The sequence below is a fragment of the Mustelus asterias genome, chromosome 10 (genome assembly GCF_964213995.1).
Source record: "Mustelus asterias chromosome 10, sMusAst1.hap1.1, whole genome shotgun sequence".
Lineage (NCBI taxonomy): Eukaryota > Metazoa > Chordata > Chondrichthyes > Carcharhiniformes > Triakidae > Mustelus > Mustelus asterias.
In genome coordinates, this window is record NC_135810.1 from 64171833 (window position 1) to 64185167 (window position 13335).

The following is a 13335-nucleotide window of genomic DNA, read 5'->3' on the forward strand; positions in this document are numbered from 1 at the left end:
TGCAATATAGTTATGAGCTACTTTGAGATAACCTATTTACTATTCACTCATTCTGGCAATTCCTGCATATTAAGTAACAGGAATCTACAGTGCCTTATTTAGAGTGTGCCAACAATAAAAACATATATACTGCCATTAACTTAATGAAATGTTCCAAGGCAGCTCACATAGCATTGTAAGTATGAAGCCATAGCCACATATTAGGTCAGATGACCCAAAAGCTTGTTCAAAGAGGTGGGTTTTAAGAAATGTCTGAAAGTAGAAAGGTGCAGTCGAGAGGTGTAGGGAAGGAATTCCAGAACTTGGAGCCTAGGCCACTGAAGGCATACTTACCAGTGATGGAACAATTATAATTGGGAAAGTACAAGACCCTAGAATGAGAGGAGTGCGGATATCAGGGTAATTAAAATGGTACTTCCCCAGTGAGTGCTGCCTGCCTGGTGGAAGGTTTCTAATCTCCACTGGGGGAGATAGCAAATGACTTTGGACCTGGCAACCTGCCCCTAGAAGCAGCATCTTCAGACTGCACCACCTCAGCATGGGTAAAAGGCAGTCTAGACTGGTTGACAGGCAGCAGCAGATGCACTAGTGGAGTGTCAGTGATGGGAGAGCCAATGCTGTCATTCTGAGAGAGAATAGCAGGTTCCTAGTCCACCGGGACACTGGCACTCCCCTGAGGTAGTGACTGAGCAATTTCCCCTCGAGTGCAGATTGCTGGAGATCCCGCAAGCTGCTGTGAGCACTGCTATCTCCATCCATGATGGCAGCAGTCTGAGCCTCTGTGGTAGCAAGCTGAGATTTTGCGACCTCAGTCTGAGCCTCCACTGCAACATGTTGTGCAGTCGAGGCAGTAGATGTTGTGTGCCTTTCGATTCTCTTACAATGGAAGCTGAGGCATCGGTTGTCAGACTCTGCACCATAATTAGGTCCAAAAGTGTTTTCATGGAGTTGACCAATGCCCATCAAGGCTGGTGTTATTTTCAGCAGTGGATCTTTCCAGGTGACATAGAAAATCTGTCTCAGTTATTGTCCATCCATCGTTACATATTAGGGGAAGTGATGGCGTAGTGGTATTGTCACTGACTAGTAATCTAAAGACCCAGGATAATGCTCTGGGGTCCTAGGTTCAAATCCTACCATAGGAGAAGTCTAATGACCACGAAACCACTGTTCACTAACTATGAAACCATGTCTTTTAGGGAGGAAAGTCTGTCTGGTTTGGACTACATGTGACTCCAGATCCATAACAATGTGGTTGACTCTAAAGTGCCCTCTGAAACAACCTAGCCAGTCATTCAGCTCAAGGGCAATTAGGGATAGGCAATGAATGCTGGCTTAGCCAGCCTAGCCCACATCCCGTGAATAAATAAAAACAAATCTGAGAGGTTATTGGAAAGGATGGGCTTAAAGCTCCATGCAAAATCCTGTGCCTGGTTAGACAGTCTCTTCCATGCTTCTTGACAGTGATAACAGGCTTTCTGACACTCAATGCACCAAGCATTTCTCTGTGCCTGTCCAGCCTGTATGCTATTCAATTTCATTCCTCTTCTGAGTCCTCAGCAGCAGTAGAGCTCATCAACGAGGAGCTACAGGGAGCTCAATCCTTTCCCCCAGCTTGGGTACAGCTCACTCATACCTAGTGACTCATCATGTCTATATCCCAGCTCCTTGGGGGTCAGTTAGCTCAGTTGGCTGGGAGGCTTGTTTGTGATACAGAGTGACACCAACAGCGCAGATTCAATTCCTATACTGAAAGTCCCGCCTTCTCAACCTTGCCCCTCATCTGAGGTGTGGTGATCTACAGGTTAAATCAACACTAGTCAGCTCTTCCCCTCAAAGGGTCATCTGGGACTATGGCAACTTTACCTTTATCCCATCTCTACCGTAGTGGTGCTAGCTCGCATGAGACATGCAGCCTTGCAACAACAGGTTGTGCACTGGGCTGGGCTGCACTCCAGAAACATTCGAATTATCAAGCAGCATGAAGTTTGAATGAACAGGGGGAATCCTGCCCCTGAATCAGATTTTGGGGCTCTCCAATTCCTTGAAGCCTTTAACGTTTGGAAATAATATAATTCTATACCACTTTGAAGAATTATTTTAACATTCAACATTGAGTTGTTTTCTCTGGAGCAGAGAAGGGGGTGACCTGATTGAGGTGTTCAAGATTATGAGGGGCATGGACAGGGTGGATAGGGAATAACTGTTCCCCTTATTTGAAGGGTCAGTCACGAGGGGACACAAGTTAAAAGTGAGGGCTGGGAGGTTTCGGGGGGATTTGAAGAAAAACCTTTTTACCCAGAGGGTGATGATGGTCTGGAATGCACTCCTTGGGAGGGTGGTGGAGGCAGGATGCCACACATCCTTCAAAAAGTACCTGGATGAGTACTTGACATGCCATAACATTCAAGGCTTTGGGCCAAGTGCTGACAAGCGGGATTAGGTGGACAGGTCAGGGCCTTTCACACATTGGTGCGGACTCAATGGGCTGAAGGGCCTCTTCTGCACTGTAGTATTCCGTGATTCATTTAATATTCTGTCAGAATGCCAGAAATAGAGTAATATTCCCATTTATACTTCAGATTTGCAAATACTTCTTTGTGCACTTTATATATCTAATTTCCCCTGGAATCCTCCTCTCTGCAAGAACAAGTTTGGTTGGCTTGCTTCTCAATGAATCCAATTATATCTTTGCTTCAGGGAACCAAACAGGTTCTAATTAGTTGATCTTAATTTTAATCAGTTGTAAGTAGCTGGGAATTCCTCCTCACAATTGTACTTCTAAAATGTCCGCAACTTTTAATTGCACAAATGCAAAGTATCCAATATATCACTTTCTTTGAGTGAGAAATACCAATCTAACCAGCTGCCATGTAAAAGTCTAGAAAACCAAACTGTGCAAAGGCAAGTCCAGCTAATGGCAGATGTCATTAGATTTGCCGCTGTGAGAAAATTTGGCCCATTGGAGAGTTGAAGAAGAGACAGACACAGTAGCTGGTATTTTACGACCTCGCTCGGGCGAGGCTCGTAAAATCCCGCCCGAGGCCAACGGGGAATTCCGTTCTGCAAGCCTTGCTTGCCCCGATTCCATGGCGGGCGTGCTGGTAAAATTCCAGCCAGTGGGAAGGATAATATAAGGGGCCATTTTGTTGAGGTTGTTCCTATTTGTTTCAGAAAGTTCTCAATATCAGACACAGTTTGCACCCTGTACTTTAATCTGATAGTGTCTAGGGTAGGAGGTCACTGTTTTATAGCAGATTACTTTTCTTTCTGCAGCACCAGATAGGTTATAATTGTCTATTCATGTGTTAGCAGTTTTATGCGCATCAACAATCGAATGTTGAACCAACAATTCACATAGCTGTTTGGTAGGTTACACCGTGGTCCTCATCACAGCCACTTAGCAGAGGCTGCCTCTCTTCAAAGGTGGAGTTTCGTTTCTTCCTCATCTGACAAGCCTGTGTAACAATATAATTAAATAGTGCTGTCACCAAGCAGCCAATCACTGCAGCGCTCAGCAACCAAGGCCAGATCTGCTTGGCTTCCTCTAGATAGGGGGCAAGGATTTCCTGGATTGAAGGTGGTACTGAAAAATACAAGAGAGAAGAAAGGAATATGTTAAAAAAATATCAAGAGCAGACACAGATTGAAAGCAGCTCTGGCACGTCTGTTGTTTCCAGGACTGCAGAATTTATAGTGAATTACTCTGGGACTACAAGTAAGGAGCAGCAAGAACATATTTATGAACTCATTTTACGCAATTTTATGGCCCCTAAGAATTTAAGTATGAGAAGAGATTACACAAAGTAGAAGAAAAATAGACAAAGCAGACCAAGTACACAAAGCAGACTCAGAAGAAGACTTATACAGACTTGAACTGTCAACTCTGTTTCTCTATCCACAGATGCTGCCAGACCTGCTGAGTTTTTTCAGCGTTTTCTATTTTTATTTAAGACCTGCAGCATCTGCAATATTTTGCTTTTACACAAAGTTGGGTTGTATTCCCTGAAAATCTGAATGTTAAGGTTGATGTAATTGCAGTTTTAAAGATATTATGGGGAACTGATAGGACGGACAGAAAGAAAGAAACCTTCCCTGCTCTTTGGGGCTCAAGCCTAGAACTCAGGGACATAGCCTAAAGGTTATAGCTGAACTTTGCAGGAGTGAAATTAGGAAACATTTCTACGCACAAAAGGTGGTGGGCTTTTGGAACCTTCTTCCACAAACAGCAATGTGTGAGGTCAACTGTTAATTTTAAATCTGAGATTAATATTTGAAGATTTAGGTTAAAGGATATGGGGTAACAGCAGGTGGGTGGAGTTAGATCACAGATTATCCATGATCTTATTGAGTGGCAGAACAGGGTTGTGGACCATTATGACCTTCATCTATTTCTCCAAGTTTCTAAATAAACCCTGCTACTTCTGCTTAGTAACAGTTGTGTGTCTTTTACTTCTGAACTGTGTGCTTTTTAAGGTTCTCCCCAATGAAAGACGGAAGTGTAGTGGCTGTCTGCCCGGTGTCAGTGTCTGCCTAGTGGATGAAAGTGTTTCAATACCTCCTTGTGTTCGGCCGACAGATGATGATAACTACAGATGTTATGAGTATGGTTGCAATGACTTGCCAGGCCGCTTTAACAAGTCTGTAAATATTTTAGAGAGTTGACGCTGTAAACGAAGTGATGTTCCCCCGAGAGACAATCCATTTACCACTTCTAGCTGCTCATCAGTTTGTTTCAGTCGTATAACATAGATTGAAAATGAGCAAATCCTGTGTTGAGGCCGCATGGCATATAATGATACCCTGGGGCAGTATGTGGCACAGTGGTTAGCACTGCTGCCTCACGGTGCCAGGGACCCAGGTTCAAATTGGGTGATTATCTGTGTGGAGTTTGCACATTCTCCCCATGTCCGCATGGGTTTCCTCCAGATGCTGTGGTTTCCTCCCACACTCCAAAGATGTGAGGGTTAGATGGATTGGTCATGCTAAATTGTCCCTTAAGTGTCCAAGGATGTGTAAGTTAGGTGTATTAGCCGTGGTAAATGCATAGGGTTATAGGGATAGGGGTGAGGGCCTTGATGGGATGCCCTTTCAGTGAGTTGGTGCAGATTGATGGGCCGGATAGCCTCTACACAGTAGGGATTCTATGGTGCTGAATTGCAGCTTTCGGGGAGCATGGGCATGGTTTTGAGTTTTGAACTTATTAAACTTCTGAGTAAAAAAGATTGGTCACCATTGTACAGGAGATCTCTCCCACTGGAGCCACAACAGCTCAGAAGTGGGACCTGGGGGGGAGAGAGAGAGCATGAGGGCTGTCTCAAACTCAACTGCTGGGAGGCCATTTCCAGGCACCTATGGTACAGGGAGACCAGTAAACCAAATGGAAAATTCCAGTCAGCCTCTGATTGGTCATAATTGGCCTTTTAATTATCTAAGCAATCATTGTGGGCGGATCGCCATTGCATGCCTGATCTGGCATGCAGGAAAATGGCCCCGGGCAGGAAAATGGCTCTGGACAGGATGCTGCCAGAAAACTGCACGCTGGCCAGCAGTGCAATTATCTACGTGTCCTTCCGCCTCTGCTTCTGTCCCAGATCCCAAATCCTGCCTATTAACTTTCACAAGGCACTAAACCCGTTCCCGACGTGCACATCATACATTTGATTCAATCAATTTAGAGTTCTTGTTCTGATGTCCTGGCTAATGTTTATTCCTCGACCAGCAACACCAAATAAACAGATTGTTCGGTTATTCATCTCAATGCTGTTTGCGAAAGTTTGCTGTGTTGCAATATTGACAACTGCATTTGCATAAGAAACAACATTGACTACATTTCAAAAATAATTCATTGGTATAAAGCTTGTGGGTACAGAGCTGTGTGTGTAAGTACAAGAGCTATTTCCCCCAGGGGTGCACTGAATCACAGAGTTCATTTGATAGTTTGAACGTACATATTTTAATCTTACAGACAATAATTGGTATTATATCGAGAACTATTTAAGGAAATGCATCTTACCTGATTCAACCAAGTAATCGTAATCATATCCAAGCTCTCTTGTAGAAATAAAAAAATCTATATTTCTGTAGATTGGAATGAAAGGCACCATGCAATAGTCACGGTTGTGGCCTATTGGTGTGTTCGTTGCTGGAAAGATTGTCGGATGGGGCATGTGTCTCCGTAACCATCGTTCATATATGCTGCAGTTGGCAAAACAAAATAGAAACCATATTAGGAGTTCTAATACTGAAGGTTTAATTGGATCACAATAAGATTCACCCTCGATACCTAAGGCAGAACATTTCGCTCCTCTACGTGGCAGGCATCATAGTGGATTGAAAAATAGCATGAGAGTGTGGCTATCGATTTTATACCATTATGAAATCAGTTTGCAGTTGTGCCATCAAGCCTCCAATGACAGGCCCCCTTTCCAGCTGTATAATGTCGGGAACACCTGTGGTATAAATTTAAATCTGACACAATCCCTTTATCCACCAGTGGCTCGTTAGTCATCATGGAAAGAAAGAGGACCTTCGAGGCCTCCATGCTGACTCATGTATTCCCTCATGTCTGCAACAGGAAGGAGCCCATCAGTAAGATGGATGTTGTATTGATTGCAATCATCATTATTGTATGCAGTCAAGAGAGAAGGAGAAGATGACAACAGCCAAAGGCAGGATGTTCACCCTCAGGAGCAAGGGGCAGCAAGGCCCATATACACACCAAGTTTGAGGATCATGCAAATGTCATTCATAGGCACCTTGCAAGACCCTGGGGTATACAGGAAATGCATGTCTTTCCTGCAGATGAGCGAGTGACGATGTTGCCGTCGCCGCCACATATCCAGGGATCCAGTGGCTCACATAGAGCACATTCTCCAGGACTTGGCGCCATGGGGACTGGGCGGACATCCATTGCCAGTAGCTCTGAAAGTCACCACCGCCCTGAAGTTCTACATCAATGGTTCCATGTGTAAATGCATGCAGGAGGCAACAGACACTCTCTTTGCCAAGGCCCACAATAACATGCACTTCATGCGACATCAAGCAAGCCAGTACACTGGGAAATGAACCAGGTCAAGTGTTAGATTTGGTTGTGGGAGAGCACTTTGGAGATAGTGACCACAATTCGGTGTCTTTTGTTATTGCAATGGAGAGGGATAGGGCCATACGGCAGGGCAAGGTTTATAATTGGGGAGAGGTAATTATGATACGATTAGGCAAGAATTAGGGGGCATAAGATGGGAACAGAAACTTTCAGGGAAAGGCACTAATGAAAAGTGGAACTTTTTAAGGAACAAATACTGTGTGTCCTTGATAGGTATGTCCCTGTCAGGCAGGGAGGAAATGGCCGAGTGAGGGAACCATGGTTCACAAAAGAGGTGGAATGTCTTGTAAAAAGGAAGAGGGAAGCTTATGTAGGGATGAGGAAACAAGGTTCAGATGGCTCAATCGAGGGTTACAAGTTAGCAAGGAATGAGCTGAAAAAGGGGCTTAGGAGAGCTAGGACGGGGCATGAGAAGTCCTTGGCGGGTCGGATCAAGGAAAACCCCAAGGCTTTTTACTCTTATGTGAGGAATAAAAGAATGACCAGGGTGAGGTTAGGGCCGGTCAAGGACAGTAGTGGGAACTTGTGTATGGAGTCAGTAGAGATAGGAGAGGTGATGAATGAATACTTTTCTTCAGTGTTCACCAAGGAGAGGAGCCATGTTTTTGAGGAAGAGAAGGTGTTACAGGCTAATAGGCTGGAGGAAGTAGATGTTCGGAGGGAGGATGTACTAGCCGTTTTGAATAAACTGAAGGTCGATAAGTCCCCTGGGCCTGATGAAATATATCCTAGGATTCTTTGGGAGACAAGGGATGAGATTGCAGAGCCTTTGGCTTTGATCTTTGGGCCCTCACTGTCCACGGGGATGGTGCCAGAGGACTGGAGAGTGGCGAATGTTGTTCCTCTGTTTAAGAAAGGGAATAGAAATGACCCTGGTAATTATAGGCCGGTTAGTCTTACTTCGGTGGTTGGTAAGTTGATGGGAAAGGTCCTTAGGGTTGGGATTTACGACCATTTAGAAAGATGCGGATTAATCCGGGATAGTCAGCACGGATTCGTGAAGGGCAAGTCGTGCCTCACAAATTTGATATAATTTTTTGAGGAGGTAACTAAGTGTGTTGATGAAGGTAGGGCAGTTGATGTCATATACATGGATTTTAGTAAAGCGTTTGATAAGGTCCCCCATGGTCGGCTTATGATGAAAGTAAGGAGGTGTGGGATAGAGGGAAAGTTGGCCGATTGGATAGGTAACTGGCTATCTGATCGAAGTGGTGGTGGATGGAAAATTTTCGGATTGGAGGCAGGTTGCTAGTGGAGTGCCACAGAGATCAATGCTTGGTCCTCTGCTATTTGTGATTTTTATTAATGACTTAGAGGAGGGGGCTGAAGGGTGGATCAGTAAATTTGCTGATGACACCAAGATTGGTGGAGTAGTGGATGAGGTGGAGGGCTGTTGTAGACTGCAAAGAGACAGATAGGATGCAAAGCTGGGCTGAAAAATGGCAGATGGAGTTTAACCTTGATAAATGTGAGGTGATTCATTTTGGTAGGACAAATTTAAATGTGGATTACAGGGTCAAAGGTAGGGTTCTGAAGACTGTGGAGGAACAGAGAGATCTTGGGGTCCATATCCACAGATCTCTGAAGGTTGCCACTCAAGTGGATAGAGCTGTGAAGAAGGCCTATAGTGTGTTCGCTTTTATTAACAGGGGGTTGGAGTTTAAGAACCGTGGGGTTATGTTGCAACTGTACAGGACCTTGGTGAGACCACATTTGGAATATTGTGTGCAGTTCTGGTCACCTCACTATAAGAAGGATGTGGAAGCGCTGGAAAGAGTGCAAAGGAGATTTACCAGGATGCTGCCTGGTTTGGAGGGTAGGTCTTATGAGGAAAGGTTGAGGGAGCTAGGGCTGTTCTCTCTGGAGCGGAGGAGGTTGAGGGGAGACTTAATAGAGGTTTATAAAATGATGAAGGGGATAGATAGAGTGAACGTTCAAAGACTATTTCCTCGGGTGGATGGAGCTATTACAAGGGGGCATAACTATAGGGTTCATGGTGGGAGATATAGGAAGGATGTCCGAGGTAGGTTCTTTATTCAGAGAGTGGTTGGGGTGTGGAATGGACTGCTTGCAGTGATAGTGGAGTCAGACACTTTAGGAACATTTAAGCGGTTATTGGATAGGCACATGGAGCACACCAGGATGATAGGAAGTGGGATAGCTTGATCTTGGTTTCAGATAAAGCTCGGCACAACATCATGGGCCGAAGGGCCTGTTGTGTGCTGTACTGTTCTATGTTTTAAGTACACGAAGACACTGGGCTTTGCAGCTATTTCCAGGTTCCCACAGGTGCAGGGAGCCATCAACTGTACTCATGTCACTCTATGATCTCCCTGGCAACCGACCACAAATAGCAAATCCTGCAGGTTTGCACAAGACTATGGCCCTGGAATCATTTCCATTAAATTCCCTGAGAGGGCAGAAGTGGAAGCCTCCATGATGCCTATATCTAAAGCAGATCACAGATCCTGGATATCTTGAAGGGACAGTCCAGCATCTAAGATTGGCTCCTGAGGAACGGGAAGGGTGTGATTGATGACACCCATCCAATGCCACAAACCGTATCCCAGAGAAGGTTCAATGATGCTGATGCTGCTATCTGAATATTGGTGGAGCACACCACAGGCATTTAAAAAATATGATTCCGCTGCCTGGACAGATCTGGCGGGTCACTTGAGGTCTCATGGATTATCGTGGCTTACTGAGCGCTTCACAACCTGACAGTGCAAAAAGTGGGAGGAGCTGCCAGATTCCATGATGTTACAGCTGCAGATCTCCTTCTATGAGGAGGACATCGAAGGGGATGAGGGCAGTGAGGTCAATGAAGCTGAGGCTGCAGAGGAAGAGGCCATAGCACAGGCCAGCTTTAAATATGGCACCCAGGGCAAGGCAGTGGTGAGGTCATGGCATAGTGGATGAATCAGAGGACGGGTACAATACAATACAATTCAGGGTGCAATACCCTGTGAAATCCTGCCATTGCGGCCAGCGGGAAAACCACAATTTTTCACGTCCATCACGGCACATAGTACGTGAAATTGAAAATTCCACCTCTAATCTTTGGCTGAGTGGTTGCACCCATACCTCCAAGTAAGAAGGTATGGGTTCCAGTAGATTGTAATCTAGACTGGTATTGTTGGAGGTGCCATCATTTAGATGAGATGTTAAATGAAATTCTGTCTCCCCTCGCAGAGAATCTAATGGGAATGATTCCAGGGCAATATTTTAAGAACAGGAGTCTTCTCAGTCTGCCCTTAATGATCACCACTTTAACAGATTATCAGCTTGTTTGTCTCATTGGTGTTTGGGGACCTTTGTGTGGTCAATTTGACTGCCACTTGCCCCTACATTATAATAGCAACTAATTCTTTGGCAATAAAGGATGGAAAAGGCACTATATAAATACAAGTTATTTCTGGTATTATTGTTTCATTGACTTATTCTAAACAAAAATATAGTGAAGCCTTGTGTTATATTTATAGTTCAATCACGATATGAAAACTTTAAGTATCTAAATATTTAAAGCAGAATTCATCCCATTAACTTGATTGTTAACATGACATTTAAAAGGTTACTTACAAATAGAATCCCCTATCCAGCTTCAGTATTGTATCTAGGGGACACCATCAGATTAGCAGAGAGCCTGAAATTTTAGATTTCACCTTTGCCTCTTCAGTAGCAGCTCCAGCATTGCATAGATGATAATTTAAAGCAGATGAAGTTATTCGAGTGTATGAATAGGTCAGTGTGAACATAAAATGGGTCCCTCCTGTTACAAAACTCACAATTCCCAATGAAGGGAAATCTTTCACCTATAACATTTCTGAAGGTGATTGTTAAAACTGAGATTCAATTCATCCCTGTACTGCAGCAGGATAGCCAAGGGAAGACTTAAGCCAGAGCATGTTAGCTCATTGCAGAGAGACACAACCGTCTCCATTCATCCTTTATTTCACTTGCCCAGTTTATTCTGAGTAGCGATCCCTCAAGTCATAAATCGTCTGCAGATTCGTACACATCTGAGACAGAGAAATCTGATTCATCTGTTCATCTTTCACATACAAATGATTCCACGTGCAAATAAAGCCAACAACACCACCTCTTTGAGAAGCTCATACATTGCACTCCATTTGAGTCGCGTGACATTCACCTCATCCAGTGTGTGTGTGTCTGCTGAACTCAGAAAAGCTATTTCAAAAAATTGGCACAGAAAAATAGGTGGGTAATTTAATAGTGAACATACAAATTAGCCCTAACTGCCTCAACGCCACTAAATAAGTGATGTTATTTTACATTGCATGGAATTTCTAGATTTTGATTCATGTTAAATGATCACTTCCCAGAATTAAATTTTTTCTTTTATATAAATGAAACCTAACATACGACACGGTGACACAGTGGTTATCACTGCTCTCTCATAGCGCCCAGGACCCAGGTTCGATTCCCGGCTTGGGTGGCTGTCTGTGTGGAGTTTGCACATTCTCCCCATGTCTGCGTGGGTTTCCTTTGGGTGCTCCAGTTTCCTCCCACACTCCAAAGATGTGCGGATTAGGTTGATTGGCCATGCTAAATTGCCCCTTAGTGTCAGGAGATTAGTAGGATAAATAGGTAGGGCTATGGAGATAGGGGTTGGGTGGGATTGTGGTTGGTGCAGACTCGATGGGCCGAATGGTCTCCTTCTGCATTGTAGGGATTCTATGATTCTATGACACAGTGAAAGGATATAGAGAAGTGCAGCAGGAATTGAATTTCTCATGTCTCAAGCTGCAGCTATGCCCAATTTTATTAGGTTGTATCATGGGGGGAAACTATAATTGAGTGCACAGAAATGTAATTTGTGCAGTGATGGATTTGTAAATTATTAAAGTTAAGTGACCTCTCGTGGTATAAGATTGATGTTTCAGAAGGGCAATTGGGCTCTTTTCACAATTGATATTTGGATTTTGAACCTTTCCCCAGCATTTTGATTCTTTTCCTTGCATGTTTTCCCAGTTCTTTTGCTATGTTTTCACTTTTCTGTATGAATTTAACATTTTTGGACCTATGCTAAAATTTGCTGTGCGATTCAGCTTTTTGCACTGATAAGCATCCACTAAGGGCAGGATTCTCATAGAAACTTGTAAACTTCTAATAGGATTAGACAGAGTAGATTCAGAAAGAATGTTCCCCGATGGTGGGGGAGTCCAGAATTAGGGATCATAGTTTGAGGACAAGGGGTAAACCTTTTAGGATTCAGGTGAGGAGAAACTTCTTCACCCAGAGAGTGCTGAATCTGTGGAATTCACTACCACACAAAGTAGTTGAGGTCAAAGCATTGTGTGCTTTTAAGAAGAAATTGGATGTAGATCATGGGCTAAAGGGATCGAGAGACATGGGGGGAATACGGGATCAGGATATTGAATTTGATGATCAGCCATGATCAAAGTGAATGGCGGAGCAGGCTCGAAGGGCCAAACGGCCTCCTCCTGCTTCTAGTTTCTATGTCTCTGTTTAAATGACACCCACATACAGATTCGCTCTCTGCAGCCCAGGACTGCCCACGATGAGTGATGGCCCTCAGAAGACACAAATGCTATCCCTCAAGTTCAGCGACAAAGTGCTGGTGGCACTCTTCCATGCAGTCGTGGAGATCCTATACTCTTTGTGATGGGTGCAGGTGGTCTACCAAGCTCACCACCAAGACTTAGACGCTTGTTGCCAGACCAGTCCGCACTTACTCTGCTCAAAACAGGACTGCTATCCAGTGCCAGCAAAGAATGAATCATCTCATCTGCTCCGTCAAGGTAAGTTTTCTCAATCTTAACTCACACTCTCATTGGGTCATCATGTCTTCACATATTCTTTATGCAAGAAAAGATTGTCCACAACAGCAGAGAGATCCCAGACTGAAGGAGCGATCCTGGAGGTTAGGTTACTCACCCCATTTGAACAGCAGGCAGCAGAGTTGGCTGGTGAGAATAGGGACCATTCCTGAGCTAACAAGCCAGTGAGTCTATCCAACTGTCCATCCACTAGTCATCACCCACCCACCAAAACTGTGAGTGCTCTTCAATGTGGTGACTATCCAGCCAATCACTAATTATCTCCTCTCTATTACAGCCACCAGCAAGAAAAGGAGGCGACACATCACCAGCCAGTCCCTCGGCCCCAGCCACCAGGCCCTGAGGGCCCATTAGATGTAGAGCTCTCACCATGTTCACCTGCAGCCTCTGTGAACGCAGAGACACACA

General features: G+C 44.4%; 1 protein-coding gene across 1 annotated transcript in view; it reads right to left on the bottom strand.

Moving 5' to 3' along the window:
* Nucleotides 1-3353: 3353 nt before the first annotated feature.
* tyr (tyrosinase) overlaps nt 3354-13335 on the bottom strand; it is a 54357-nt gene continuing 44375 nt past the window's right edge. The window contains exons 4-5 of the mRNA XM_078222794.1: nt 6017-6198; nt 3354-3586 (exon numbers count right to left, since the gene is read on the bottom strand). Coding sequence (XP_078078920.1) covers nt 3354-3586; nt 6017-6198 — 415 coding nt within the window. The remainder of the gene's footprint in view (nt 3587-6016; nt 6199-13335) is intronic.